At 40.0% G+C, this 16,401-nt stretch overlaps 1 protein-coding gene across 1 annotated transcript in view; it reads left to right on the top strand.

The window, feature by feature from the left end:
• Positions 1-5,598: 5,598 nt before the first annotated feature.
• The window catches only part of LOC144355127 (N-acetylgalactosamine-6-sulfatase-like), a 28,698-nt gene continuing 17,895 nt past the window's right edge, over positions 5,599-16,401 (top strand). The window contains exons 1-2 of the mRNA XM_085500475.1: positions 5,599-5,713; positions 6,478-6,601. Coding sequence (XP_085356601.1) covers positions 5,609-5,713; positions 6,478-6,601 — 229 coding nt within the window. The 5' untranslated portion in view covers positions 5,599-5,608. The remainder of the gene's footprint in view (positions 5,714-6,477; positions 6,602-16,401) is intronic.

Below are 16,401 nucleotides of genomic sequence, written 5' to 3'. Positions count from 1 at the left end.
TCATCCGGCTACCCAAAAGAACATTTCCTGCACAGCATAACACACAAAGTGTTGGACAACATTAAGAATGGGTGAGCTGGTACCCCATCATCAGCCTGTGCCTTAATATTTACTCGATCCTGGAGATTGGGTGCAGACACACCAGAAAAGTAAAGGCTGTCGGAAAATATGTCATGAAAAAGCACATCCATCATGAACAATATAAAAAAAGCCTTTGGCAAAGGAATCGCTTCACCATGGTATGCCATGTCAAGTGACAGTTTAGTGTCATTAGCCTTAATGTTGGAGCGACCAGAAAACATACCTGGTGAGACCACACAAGATCAGTTTCAGTTGGACGACAACACCCAAGAGCATTTGTTCTTCCAGTCTGGAGAGCAACAGGGCTTCTTCTTAGTGAGGTGATTCACCTCTATTGAGGACCATGATAACAGCAGACATTCGAGCGACCCATTATACTGACTGGGCCAGTGTCAGAAGTTGCATCTCTTGGATGTATTGGTGCCCAAACAATTTGTCGGCCAGGGACAAGTATTACATTCCGACCTCTTCTAACTGATAATTGTATACACGGTGAGAAATGATAACTGGAAGTCGTGGTGTATAAAAAATAAATCAAACTTAATTTTTGTTGTTGTAATTACTCAACTTCATTTGCATGTTCTAAATGCAATTTCATTATTTAAATATCTCATTAACTGTACAAAGCCCTTATGAATACTAATAGACCGAAACCGAAGATTAAGTGTCACATGTCTAGTAAATGATATTCACTGTGTAAATAACTACTGGGTCACCTAACCTAACAGTCACTTTCAGTTTGTTTATGTCCAAGTCTTGATTGGTGTGATGTTTGATCACTAGATCTAATTAACCTACACACAATGATGGAGCAACTGTTATATGTTATGGAGTAATAATCCAAATCTAACCAGAATGCGCCTAACTTCATTACAAATAATCATGCAATTATTATGTATTAGGCAAAATATGTATACATATTTGACAGACTATTTACCTATTACCCTCATATTGATTTGTTTAATTTGTTGAACTTAGATGAAATATATTATTTGTCAATCGCCTCAATAGCAAGTATAGCCAACATTAATAGATGGAGACGTAAGAAGATAGTACATTGGGAAATAAGTCAAGACTGATTTAATCTGATGACAAGACATGGATTGAGCAGCAGCTGTGGTCAAGAGAATAAGTATAGTTTGATGAGTGGTAGTAGGGGTAAACTCTTGTAACCAGCCACATCATCTGAACATATATTGTAAGATAAGTTGTATGATTTACCAATAAGGGGAAGTGAAACCTTGTAATCAGCTAACAGATTGTATACTAGAATTGGCGAACTAATATCAGAAGCCTGTCAGATTGAGTAAATTGTTGTCAAATTTAGTAAACGTGATAGAAATCAATGCAAAATTATAGTTGTGACTGTTCATTGTCTTCGATGCAAACCGTACCAAATCGTGTTGTATTGAGGTTGAGCATACGACTTCATATCAGTTTTAACTTTATATTCTAATTGGCTGCCCGTTCACTGATAATAGCTGCAGACATCATAGTTGTATAATATTAATCAACAAACAATATTAATCAAAATGTAACCCAAAATTAATCTTCGGTAAAGGTAAGACGGATTTCACGACCTTTGATATCAGCTCAACAATGTTATCAACATGACCTAGACGTGTTAGAATGACATGTAAACAAACAATCTAACTTGTTATGCAAAATTGATGCCGTCTGAGATCATCTGCATAACTGTCACAAATTTAGAATATAGTTATTGGGGTATATAGCTCAGTAGGGTATAGATGAAGTACACGGCGTAGTTGACGTAAACCCACATACAGGCACATGTACAGCAGTCAGTAAACAAACCAAGTATTAGAGTTGGTTCTTTTAGTATAAAACACGTATGTCAGCCAAGCCTAAACCCCAGAGATTTACTACTTTACAAGTAGGGCCACTTCAACATGTTAGGATAGGACATAATGATTGTATTGTACATTCTAGTCAAGGTAGATCACAAATAAATAAAACGATGACAATGTTTTGACAACCACTGTATGTGAACAGAGATATAGTTAAACATAAACAATAACTAAAATGGGGAAATATAGCATCATTTGTGTGAGAACACACAAATGATTTCTTTACGTCTTTTAGCTTTGTAACATAACGGTGTTATTGTATTTAACCAGAAGCTCACTTTATCTGCCAAAAACGGATTAAATGTTAAGGTTGGTCATTCTATACAAAACCTTTTAATAATAGTTTAGACGAACGAAGACACTGCCAGCTTCGTAAATTAAGGTATAAATCTGACAGCAAGATTGCACAATTTGTTCTCAATGAGATACCAATACTTTGTTGAAAAATATATACCCTCCAAACTAGACAAATAAATGGCAATAAGAAGGTTCAGCATACTGATAACGTCATCTTCAGTGTAGAAAAGGTTTGCGCTAGTCTTGTAGTAAGTAATATATCATATCAAACCTCTATGTATTTGTAACATCTAGGACATTTAATTTATTCAAAAATGCTAATGTTTATAATACGTAACTATAGTATATCATGTGGTTTAGTAGTATATAATTTAGAAACAGTGTTAATGGATGTCACATTTTTCCAAATGCCCTTTGGAATTATTCAATATCCACATTTTATTTATACCACTTCAACCCAGAAAAGATGACATCACATGTATTTTAATATCTTAGACAACTCCTTGGTTGAAAATAAAACTTTGAATATCCAGTAAAGGTAGGCACATCATTCGTTTCTCCCATGATGAAAATGTTTGTATAATAGACCATTTCCCGTTTACTGCGAGATCCCGCGTTATGTGTGAAATGAAACGTAAAAACAGGACAAACAAAGATCATAGCGTCGTAGTGGCGACAAATATCGCAAGGGATTTGACAAACGCGAAATATTTTGGGGGATATTTCTATGCCTAAAAATGTGCTGTCAAAGATCTGCTTTTCGATGTGAGCTACGAAATAAAGAAATTCGAAAAGAAAATCGTTCGATTTTTGCGGCAGACGTTCGGCTCTCTTTTTTCACGCAACTTGCAGTCACCTATTCTGGAATTATTTGTGATTAGCAAAAATGTCACTGTCGCTCAATATAATTTATTTGTAAGTTGAATTATTATATCCAGTAAAATATTATTATTAAAGTCAATGGCATTTGTATTTGGACTTGCATTGACATTTTAAAAACAACTTCCATTTATCAATATTATCTCAGCTGCTTTTCTTTTTGATTACCTTTTAATACTTTAATAAGATTCGTCACTTAGATTTTTTTAGTTTGTTTAATATATCATTTTTTTCGTTTCTCGCTTGAATGATTTACACATTTTGTTGAAATTCGAGCATTCAATTCTGTTTGGTTTGCTGGGTGGATGGATTTCTGCTTAACTTGATTAATATTTTGTAGAAATAATTTTTCAAGTGAGCAAAAACTTTTGTATACTTTTACTTTCTTTTTTATTCTTTGTATTTTCAGACTCTAACCAGCTGTCTCAAGAAATATAAGTAAAAGTAGCTGCCTTCTCTAAAGACCACTTAGCATTATCAAAATACGGCCTTACAGTTAGATGACAATTTCGGTTTCAACTACCTCGGGAAATTATATATATATATTATATAATGGGCATATTATAAGAAAGTGGTGTTCATCTTCAATATCATTTTTGTTACACAGTTTGCAGATTCTGTCGCTACTTTTGATTTTGTCGTGTCTTCCTCTTTCAATTTCTAAACTGTGATTTCTCAGTCTGAATTTAGTACTTTTCAGTTCTATGTTTGTTTTAGCTTAATTAATTAGTTTTCCAAAATAAAATTTGTTTTAAATTTGTTGTATGTCCTCAGTTTTTTTTTTTTTTAATTGAGTCAATCCAATGCTTTATATATATATATATAGTTTTCATTCCAATTTGGTACATACATGTACTTTATACATGTTAGGATGCATGTCCATGACAATTGGTTTCAAAATCTGGTCAAGGATGGCCGATTGACAGCCATCTGACTTTTTGGCCTTACTACTATATTTCCACAATTTATGTACCATTTTCATTCGTATTTGGCACATACATCATACATATCAGTGTGTTTCATAATCAGATCAAAGATGGCCGAATAACGGCTGTTTCTATTTTTGGCCATATTACTACTACACGGAACACGTGTTTTGATGTAAATAAACAATCTGTTGTATACGCCACTTGGAACTCAAGTTTCAAGGACACGCTCGCGACAACCCCTTCGCTTTAATATGACGAACACAAAGAGAACTTTCAAAAATTTAACGGGGACTGTGTCATTTTAAATGACTTGTTTTAGATGTTTCAAAGCAACTTTAAATTTTCCATTAGGGCTGAGAACAATACCTAAATAAATATAATTTCTCACGATGTTCCCTTCAAAAAATACTTATTCGGTTTATTATTTTTATTAAAAACCGTATTTTTTGTTTTTTTCTGTGTTCACAGAAAGTTTCCATTTCTGTGTGTATTTTGAGACATTATCAAGGGCATTCTTAAGACCTTTTTTGGATTTAGAAAGAATAACAATATAATCTGCATACATTAGACAGCTGATTGGTGTGTTATTTAAATTAGGTGGAATACATGGTCCAAGGTATTAGTTATGTCATTAATAAAAATGTTAAAGAGGGAAGGGCTCAGATTAAATTAATTTGTTAGTTTAGGGATTTCAAGTCAACATAGATCACAGGAAATATCGCAGTTTCCTATCCCTCTGTTAGAGGGTCTATGCTTTTAGTAAAAACCATAACTTTTTTTTCACATTAACATTGAGATGCCAATTTGTACAATAAACTTGGTTTGTTTAAACAATTTTGTAAACCATCTGCTGTCTCTGACAAAATGACTAAATCATCTGCATAAAGAATACTATTAATAGGATTAATAGCATAAGTGCTGAATCCTATTTGTCACTAAATTGATCAAAAACACGTCTAAAATTCCAGAACTTCACGTAACACCGGGCTTCAAAAGTTACAAGTTGGAAATTGCGTATGAATTACGATATTTAATGTGGAAAATGCTTTATACGCTTACAAAAAATAAGAACTTATTACGGATGAATAAAGTACATTTTACACCTTGCCCATGTTTACTGACGAAATTACGTTTTTCATTTATTTAAATTACATTCTTACGAAAATAAAAACAACTGATTACAGCTTACGAAAATACCCCTTGCCGACCCTCTGTCAACCATTTATTTGGTGCTATGCAATCTGTCTCTGACTTTTGTGTAAGCGCGTCATTGTTTAGTTCACCCCCATACCGTATTCAAGAGGGCGGCTCCCACAAAGTAAATACCGTACTAGTAATGCATTTATTATATTATCATGTGTGCGCCAGCTGACTGTGGTTTATTCTTGCTGTTGGTAGAGCTCCGAAATGATAACATGTTAGCCAACACTGCCTAAATAACGAGCAATCAAAATATATATGTTTTGCCTTCAGCCTGCATCTACATATAAAGTTGAATGACCTCCATACAAACAAACCTGTGTTTTTACCCAGGATTCACAGCTATTATAAAACATGGCGGTGTCAACATGGTGGACTTCGGCTGCTGTTCTTTTCTTCATAGTTTTCCGCGTTCGTGGGGCATCAAAGCCCAACATTATAATTATGCTTATGGATGACGTGAGTATTATTAGCAAAAGTATACGGATGTAGTGTTTTGTAATAGAAACGACCGAATAGTTTGTTGAAGTGGATATGTATACCAATACTAGTCTGTGTCATGTAGATTGTTATGTCGTACTGGTACTGTGTGGTGTTTGAATTTGTAGTATAGGGGGTGTGGCACACGTGATAGAATTTATTGAACTGGCTGTCCACTCCCATGTCCAATACGTGTACAAATATACCAACTCGAATTTACCACGGAACCGAAAAGATAGTTAGTTAAAATGCATGCACATATTATTTTGCAAAAAAAAAAAAATACTACGTGGACAGAAAAACAAAAGTTATTTAATGATATAAATATTCCAGAAGAATTAAAAAAGTTATGTCCAGATATTTAAATATATTATGAGTTCAAGAGAAGACATAATAATAAGACTAGTTGGTGAATACTTATACCAAATTATTGAAATCAGAAATAACAATAACTGACATTTTACTCAAGTATTATATGTATTGTACTTTATTACTAACATTTTATTGATGTCAACCAATGGAAACTATTTCAAAGAATGCAATAAATTCATTATTATTATTATATTTGCAACCAGGCTTCCCTAAACCTGTAGTACACAAAACTGCCACACCACCCCCATACAATGACTGCTCCTGGGGAGATAGAACGAACACTGAAATGGATGCTTCAGTGGCCCTGGGATTTTGATAGGTAACTGTGAGCGAATGATGGTATAATGAATAAATTTGATTTTAACTTGCAGATGGGATGGGGTGATCTTGGTGTATTTGGTCAACCAGCAAAGGAAACTCCGAACTTGGATCAGTTGGCTTTGGAAGGAATTCTCATGCCATCATTTTATACAGCAAATCCACTGTGTTCACCGTGTAAGTAAATATGAAATGCTTGATATGCACCACAATAATGCAACCAGTATGTGACAGTGGAAGCACCATTACATAAGAGATAAAGAAATAAAACTGCTTTATTCCAAGCATTCAGAAAAGTTGACATTTCTAATTTGGCTAAATCAGAAATGAAGTTATGGAAATACAATAAAAGTTTCAAAAATTATAAAGGAAGATTATTGAATGCAAATTTGGGTCAGGTTTTTTTTTTTTTAGTTTTCAAAATCAAATAGTTAAACAGCATTGTTACAATGTTGAAAATCCCAAAAATAAAACTGATTTAACTACACTTATACTGACAGTATTAGATAAACTGGTTCAGTTGACTACTCACTCTTAACGTATCAGTCCACCATTTCAAACCATAAGGGTTTTTGTTAAAATTTTGGTATCATATCAAAGAAAAAGTTTTAAATGCTCTACACTATTTACAGTATCGCTTGCAAAATGTTGTTTTCCTGTGGCTTTATACAACAAGCGTAAATATAGTTTTGGTTTACGCCATCACATGCTGCATTAGGCTTGTTTACAGCATGCTGCTTTAGGCTTGTTTACACCACCACATGCTGCATTAGGCTTGTTTACACCACCACATGCTGCATTAGGCTTGTTTACACCACCACATGCTGCATTTGGCTTGTTTACAGTATGCTGCATTAGGCTTGTTTACAGCATGTTGCATTAGGCTTGTTTACACCACCACATGCTGCATTAGGCTTGTTTACACCACCACATGCTGCATTAGGCTTGTTTACACCACCACATGCTGCATTAGACTTGTTTACACCACCACATGCTGCATTAGACTTGTTTACAGCATGCTGCTTTAGGCTTGTTTACACCACCACATGCTGCATTAGGGTTGTTTACACCACCACATGCTGCATTAGGCTTGTTTACACCACCACATGCTGCATTAGGCTTGTTTATAGCACCACATGCTGCATTAGGCTTGTTTACACCACCACATGCTGCATTAGGCTTGTTTACACCACCACATGCTGCATTAGGCTTGTTTATACTCCCACATGCTGCATTAGGCTTGTTTACACCACCACATGCAGCATTAGACTTGTTTACACCACCACATGCAGCATTAGACTTGTTTACACCACCACATGCTGCATTAGGCTTGTTTACACCACCACATGCTGCATTTGGCTTGTTTACAGTATGCTGCATTAGGCTTGTTTACACCACCACATGCTGCATTAGGCTTGTTTACACCACCACATGCTGCATTAGGCTTGTTTACACCATCACATGCTGCATTAGACTTGTTTACACCACCACATGCTGCATTAGACTTGTTTACAGCATGCTGCTTTAGGCTTGTTTACACCACCACATGCTGCATTAGGGTTGTTTACACCACCACATGCTGCATTAGGCTTGTTTACACCACCACATGCTGCATTAGGCTTGTTTACAGTATGCTGCATTAGGCTTGTTTACACCACCACATGCTGCATTAGGCTTGTTTACACCACCACATGCTGCATTAGGCTTGTTTACACCACCACATGCTGCATTTGGCTTGTTTACAGTATGCTGCATTAGGCTTGTTTACACCACCACATGCTGCATTAGGCTTGTTTACACCACCACATGCTGCATTAGGCTTGTTTACACCACCACATGCTGCATTAGACTTGTTTACACCACCACATGCTGCATTAGACTTGTTTACAGCATGCTGCTTTAGGCTTGTTTACACCACCACATGCGGCATTAGGGTTGTTTACACCACCACATGCTGCATTAGGCTTGTTTACACCACCACATGCTGCATTAGGCTTGTTTACAGTATGCTGCATTAGGCTTGTTTACACCACCACATGCTGCTTTAGGCTTGTTTACACCACCACATGCTGCATTAGGCTTGTTTACACCACCACATGCTGCATTTGGCTTGTTTACAGTATGCTGCATTAGGCTTGTTTACACCACCACATGCTGCATTAGGCTTGTTTACACCACCACATGCTGCATTAGACTTGTTTACACAACCACATACAGCATTAGACTAGTTTACACCACCACATGCTGCATTAGGCTTGTTTATACTACCACATGCTGCATTAGGCTTGTTTACACCACCACATGCAGCATTAGACTTGTTTACACCACCACATGCAGCATTAGACTTGTTTACACCAGCACATGCTGCATTAGACTTGTTTACACCACCACATGCTGTATTAGACTTGTTTACACCACCACATGCTGCATTAGGCTTGTTTATACCACCACATGTTGTATTAGGCTTATTTACACCACCACATGCTGCATTAGGCTTGTTTACACCACCACATGCTGCATTAGACTTGTTTACACCACCACATGCTGCATTAGACTTGTTTACACCACCACATGCTGCATTAGACTTGTTTACACCACCACATGCTGCATTAGACTTGTTTACACCACCACATGCTGCATTAGACTTCATTACACCACCACATGCTGCATAAGGCTTGTTTACACCACCACATGCTGCATTAGACTTGTTTACACCACCACATGCTGCATTAGGCTTGTTTATACCACCACATGCTGCATTAGGCTTATTTACACCACCACATGCTGCATTAGGCTTGTTTACACCACCACATGCTGCATTAGGCTTGTTCACACCACCACATGCTGCATTAGGCTTGTTTACACCACCACATGCTGCATTAGGCTTGTTTACACCACCACATGCTGCATTAGGCTTGTTTACACCACCACATGCTGCATTAGGCTTGTTTATACCACCACATGCTGCATTAGGCTTGTTTACACCCCACATGCTGCATTAGGCTTGTTTACACCACCACATGCTGCACTAGGCTTGTTTATACCACCACATGCTGCATTAGGCTAGTTTACACCCCACATGCTGCATTAGGCTTGTTTACAGCATGTTGCATTAGGCTTGTTTACACCACCACATGCTGCATTAGGCTTGTTTACACCACCACATGCTGCATTAGGCTTGTTTATACCACCACATGCTGCATTAGGTTTGTTTACACCACCACATGCTGCATTAGGTTTGTTTACACCACCACATGCTGCATTAGGCTTATTTACACCACCACATGCTGCATTAGGCTTGTTTACACCACCACATGCTGCATTAGACTTGTTTACACCACCACATGCTGCATTAGGCTTGTTTGCACCACCACATGCTGCATTAGGCTTGTTTACACCCCACATGCTGCATTAGGCTTGTTTACACCACCACATGCTGCATTTGGCTTGTTTACACCACCACATGCTGCATTAGGCTTGTTTACACCACCACATGCTGCATTAGGCTTGTTTATACCACCACATGCTGCATTAGGCTTGTTTACACCACCACATGCTGCATTAGGCTTGTTTACAGCATGTTGCATTAGGCTTGTTTACACCACCACATGCTGCATTAGGATTGTTTACACCACCACATGCTGCATTAGTCTTGTTTACACCACCACATGCTGCATTAGGCTTGTTTACACCACCACATGCTGCATTAGGCTTGTTTACACCCCACATGCTGCATTAGGCTTGTTTACACCACCACATGCTGCATTAGGCTTGTTTACACCACCACATGCTGCATTAGGCTTGTTTATACCACCACATGTTGTATTAGGCTTATTTACACCATCACATGCTGCATTAGGCTTGTTTACACCACCACATGCTGCATTTGGCTTGTTTACACCATCACATGCTGCATTAGGCTTGTTTACACCACCACATGCTGCATTAGGCTTGTTTATACCACCACATGCTGCATTAGGCTTGTTTACACCACCACATGCTGCATTAGGCTTGTTTACAGCATGTTGCATTAGGCTTGTTTACACCACCACATGCTGCATTAGGATTGTTTACACCACCACATGCTGCATTAGTCTTGTTTACACCACCACATGCTGCATTAGGCTTGTTTACACCACCACATGCTGCATTAGGCTTGTTTACACCCCACATGCTGCATTAGGCTTGTTTACACCACCACATGCTGCATTAGGCTTGTTTACACCACCACGTGCTGCATTAGGTTTGTTTACACCCCACATGCTGCATTAGGCTTGTTTACACCACCACATGCTGCATTAGGCTGGTTTATACCACCACATGCTGCATTAGGCTTGTTTATAGCACCACATGCTGCATTAGGCTTATTTACACCACCACATGCTGCATTAGCCTTGTTTACACCACCACATGCTGCATTAGGTTTGTTTACACCCCACATGCTGCATTAGGCTTGTTTACACCACCACATGCTGCATTAGGCTTGTTTATACCACCACATGCTGCATTAGGCTTGTTTATACCACCACATGCTGCATTAGGCTTGTTTACACTACCACATGCTGCATTAGGCTTGTTTACACCACCACATGCTGCATTAGGCTTGTTTATAGCACCACATGCTGCATTAGGCTTGTTTACACCACCACATGCTGCATTAGGCTTGTTTACACCACCACATGCTGCATTAGGCTTGTTTATACTACCACATGCTGCATTAGGCTTGTTTACACCACCACATGCAGCATTAGACTTGTTTACACCACCACATGCAGCATTAGACTTGTTTACACCACCACATGCTGCATTAGACTTGTTTACACCACCACATGTTGTATTAGACTTGTTTACACCACCACATGCTGCATTAGGCTTGTTTATACCACCACATGTTGTATTAGGCTTATTTACACCACCACATGCTGCATTAGGCTTGTTTACACCACCACATGCTGCATTAGACTTGTTTACACCACCACATGCTGCATTAGACTTGTTTACACCACCACATGCTGCATTAGACTTGTTTACACCACCACATGCTGCATTCGACTTGTTTACACCACCACATGCTGCATAAGGCTTGTTTACACCACCGCATGCTGCATTAGACTTGTTTACACCACCACATGCTGCATTAGGCTTGTTTATACCACCACATGCTGCATTAGGCTTATTTACACCACCACATGCTGCATTAGGCTTGTTTACACCACCACATGCTGCATTAGGCTTGTTTACACCACCACATGCTGCATTAGGCTTGTTTACACCACCACATGCTGCATTAGGCTTGTTTACACCACCACATGCTGCATTAGGCTTGTTTACACCACCACATGCTGCATTAGGCTTGTTTATACCACCACATGCTGCATTAGGCTTGTTTACACCCCACATGCTGCATTAGGCTTGTTTACACCACCACATGCTGCATTAGGCTTGTTTACACCCCACATGCTGCATTAGGCTTGTTTACACCCCACATGCTGCATTAGGCTTGTTTACAGCATGTTGCATTAGGCTTGTTTACACCACCACATGCTGCATTAGGCTTGTTTACACCACCACATGCTGCATTAGGCTTGTTTATACCACCACATGCTGCATTAGGTTTGTTTACACCACCACATGCTGCATTAGGCTTGTTTACACCACCACATGCTGCATTAGGCTTATTTACACCACCACATGCTGCATTAGGCTTGTTTACACCACCACATGCTGCATTAGACTTGTTTACACCACCACATGCTGCATTAGGCTTGTTTGCACCACCTCATGCTGCATTAGGCTTGTTTACACCACCACATGCTGCATTAGGCTTGTTTACACCCCACATGCTGCATTAGGCTTGTTTACACCACCACATGCTGCATTTGGCTTGTTTACACCACCACATGCTGCATTAGGCTTGTTTACACCACCACATGCTGCATTAGGCTTGTTTATACCACCACATGCTGCATTAGGCTTGTTTACACCACCACATGCTGCATTAGGCTTGTTTACAGCATGTTGCATTAGGCTTGTTTACACCACCACATGCTGCATTATGATTGTTTACACCACCACATGCTGCATTAGGCTTGTTTACACCACCACATGCTGCATTAGGCTTGTTTACACCACCACATGCTGCATTAGGCTTGTTTACACCACCACATGCTGCATTAGGCTTGTTTACACCCCACATGCTGCATTAGGCTTGTTTACACCACCACATGCTGCATTAGGCTTGTTTACACCACCACATGCTGCATTAGGTTTGTTTACACCCCACATGCTGCATTAGGCTTGTTTACACCACCACATGCTGCATTAGGCTGGTTTATACCACCACATGCTGCATTAGGCTTGTTTATAGCACCACATGCTGCATTAGGCTTGTTTACACCACCACATGCTGCATTAGGCTTGTTTACACCACCACATGCTGCTTTAGGCTTGTTTACACCACCACATGCTGCATTAGGCTTGTTTACACCACCACATGCTGCATTAGGCTTGTTTACACCACCACATGCTGCATTTGGCTTGTTTACAGTATGCTGCATTAGGCTTGTTTACACCACCACATGCTGCATTAGGCTTGTTTACACCACCACATGCTGCATTAGGCTTGTTTACACCATCACATGCTGCATTAGACTTGTTTACACCACCACATGCTGCATTAGACTTGTTTACAGCATGCTGCTTTAGGCTTGTTTACACCACCACATGCTGCATTAGGGTTGTTTACACCACCACATGCTGCATTAGGCTTGTTTACACCACCACATGCTGCATTAGGCTTGTTTACAGTATGCTGCATTAGGCTTGTTTACACCACCACATGCTGCATTAGGCTTGTTTACACCACCACATGCTGCATTAGGCTTGTTTACACCACCACATGCTGCATTTGGCTTGTTTACAGTATGCTGCATTAGGCTTGTTTACACCACCACATGCTGCATTAGGCTTGTTTACACCACCACATGCTGCATTAGGCTTGTTTACACCACCACATGCTGCATTAGACTTGTTTACACCACCACATGCTGCATTAGACTTGTTTACAGCATGCTGCTTTAGGCTTGTTTACACCACCACATGCTGCATTAGGGTTGTTTACACCACCACATGCTGCATTAGGCTTGTTTACACCACCACATGCTGCATTAGGCTTGTTTACAGTATGCTGCATTAGGCTTGTTTACACCACCACATGCTGCTTTAGGCTTGTTTACACCACCACATGCTGCATTAGGCTTGTTTACACCACCGCATGCTGCATTAGGCTTGTTTACACCACCACATGCTGCATTTGGCTTGTTTACAGTATGCTGCATTAGGCTTGTTTACACCACCACATGCTGCATTAGGCTTGTTTACACCCCACATGCTGCATTAGGCTTGTTTACACCACCACATGCTGCATTAGACTTGTTTACACAACCACATACAGCATTAGACTAGTTTACACCACCACATGCTGCATTAGGCTTGTTTATACTACCACATGCTGCATTAGGCTTGTTTACACCACCACATGCAGCATTAGACTTGTTTACACCACCACATGCAGCATTAGACTTGTTTACACCACCACATGCTGCATTAGACTTGTTTACACCACCACATGCTGTATTAGACTTGTTTACACCACCACATGCTGCATTAGGCTTGTTTATACCACCACATGTTGTATTAGGCTTATTTACACCACCACATGCTGCATTAGGCTTGTTTACACCACCACATGCTGCATTAGACTTGTTTACACCACCACATGCTGCATTAGACTTGTTTACACCACCACATGCTGCATTAGACTTGTTTACACCACCACATGCTGCATTAGACTTCAATACACCACCACATGCTGCATAAGGCTTGTTTACACCACCACATGCTGCATTAGACTTGTTTACACCACCACATGCTGCATTAGGCTTGTTTATACCACCACATGGTGCATTAGGCTTATTTACACCACCACATGCTGCATTAGGCTTGTTTACACCACCACATGCTGCATTAGGCTTGTTCACACCACCACATGCTGCATTAGGCTTGTTTACACCACCACATGCTGCATTAGGCTTGTTTACACCACCACATGCTGCATTAGGCTTGTTTACACCACCACATGCTGCATTAGGCTTGTTTATACCACCACATGCTGCATTAGGCTTGTTTACACCCCACATGCTGCATTAGGCTTGTTTACACCACCACATGCTGCATTAGGCTTGTTTATACCACCACATGCTGCATTAGGCTTGTTTACACCCCACATGCTGCATTAGGCTTGTTTACAGCATGTTGCATTAGGCTTGTTTACACCACCACATGCTGCATTAGGCTTGTTTACACCACCACATGCTGCATTAGGCTTGTTTATACCACCACATGCTGCATTAGGTTTGTTTACACCACCACATGCTGCATTAGGTTTGTTTACACCACCACATGCTGCATTAGGCTTATTTACACCACCACATGCTGCATTAGGCTTGTTTACACCACCACATGCTGCATTAGACTTGTTTACACCACCACATGCTGCATTAGGCTTGTTTGCACCACCACATGCTGCATTAGGCTTGTTTACACCACCACATGCTGCATTAGGCTTGTTTACACCCCACATGCTGCATTAGGCTTGTTTACACCACCACATGCTGCATTTGGCTTGTTTACACCACCACATGCTGCATTAGGCTTGTTTACACCACCACATGCTGCATTAGGCTTGTTTATACCACCACATGCTGCATTAGGCTTGTTTACACCACCACATGCTGCATTAGGCTTGTTTACAGCATGTTGCATTAGGCTTGTTTACACCACCACATGCTGCATTAGGATTGTTTACACCACCACATGCTGCATTAGTCTTGTTTACACCACCACATGCTGCATTAGGCTTGTTTACACCACCACATGCTGCATTAGGCTTGTTTACACCCCACATGCTGCATTAGGCTTGTTTACACCACCACATGCTGCATTAGGCTTGTTTACACCACCACATGCTGCATTAGGCTTGTTTATACCACTACATGTTGTATTAGGCTTATTTACACCACCACATGCTGCATTAGGCTTGTTTACACCACCACATGCTGCATTTGGCTTGTTTACACCACCACATGCTGCATTAGGCTTGTTTACACCACCACATGCTGCATTAGGCTTGTTTATACCACCACATGCTGCATTAGGCTTGTTTACACCACCACATGCTGCATTAGGCTTGTTTACAGCATGTTGCATTAGGCTTGTTTACACCACCACATGCTGCATTAGGATTGTTTACACCACCACATGCTGCATTAGTCTTGTTTACACCACCACATGCTGCATTAGGCTTGTTTACACCACCACATGCTGCATTAGGCTTGTTTACACCCCACATGCTGCATTAGGCTTGTTTACACCACCACATGCTGCATTAGGCTTGTTTACACCACCACATGCTACATTAGGTTTGTTTACACCCCACATGCTGCATTAGGCTTGTTTACACCACCACATGCTGCATTAGGCTGGTTTATACCACCACATGCTGCATTAGGCTTGTTTATAGCACCACATGCTGCATTAGGCTTATTTACACCACCACATGCTGCATTAGCCTTGTTTACACCACCACATGCTGCATTAGGTTTGTTTACACCCCACATGCTGCATTAGGCTTGTTTACACCACCACATGCTGCATTAGGCTTGTTTATACCACCACATGCTGCATTAGGCTTGTTTATACCACCACATGCTGCATTAGGCTTGTTTACACTACCACATGCTGCATTAGGCTTGTTTACACCACCACATGCTGCATTAGGCTTGTTTATAGCACCACATGCTGCATTAGGCTTGTTTACACCACCACATGCTGCATTAGGCTTGTTTACACCACCACATGCTGCATTAGGCTTGTTTATACTCCCACATGCTGCATTAGGCTTGTTTACACCACCACAT

This window comes from Saccoglossus kowalevskii, chromosome 6 (assembly GCF_978046115.1).
Source record: "Saccoglossus kowalevskii chromosome 6, keSacKowa6.1, whole genome shotgun sequence".
Classification (NCBI taxonomy): Eukaryota; Metazoa; Hemichordata; class Enteropneusta; family Harrimaniidae; genus Saccoglossus; species Saccoglossus kowalevskii.
This window is presented reverse-complemented; position numbering and strand designations above follow the sequence as displayed.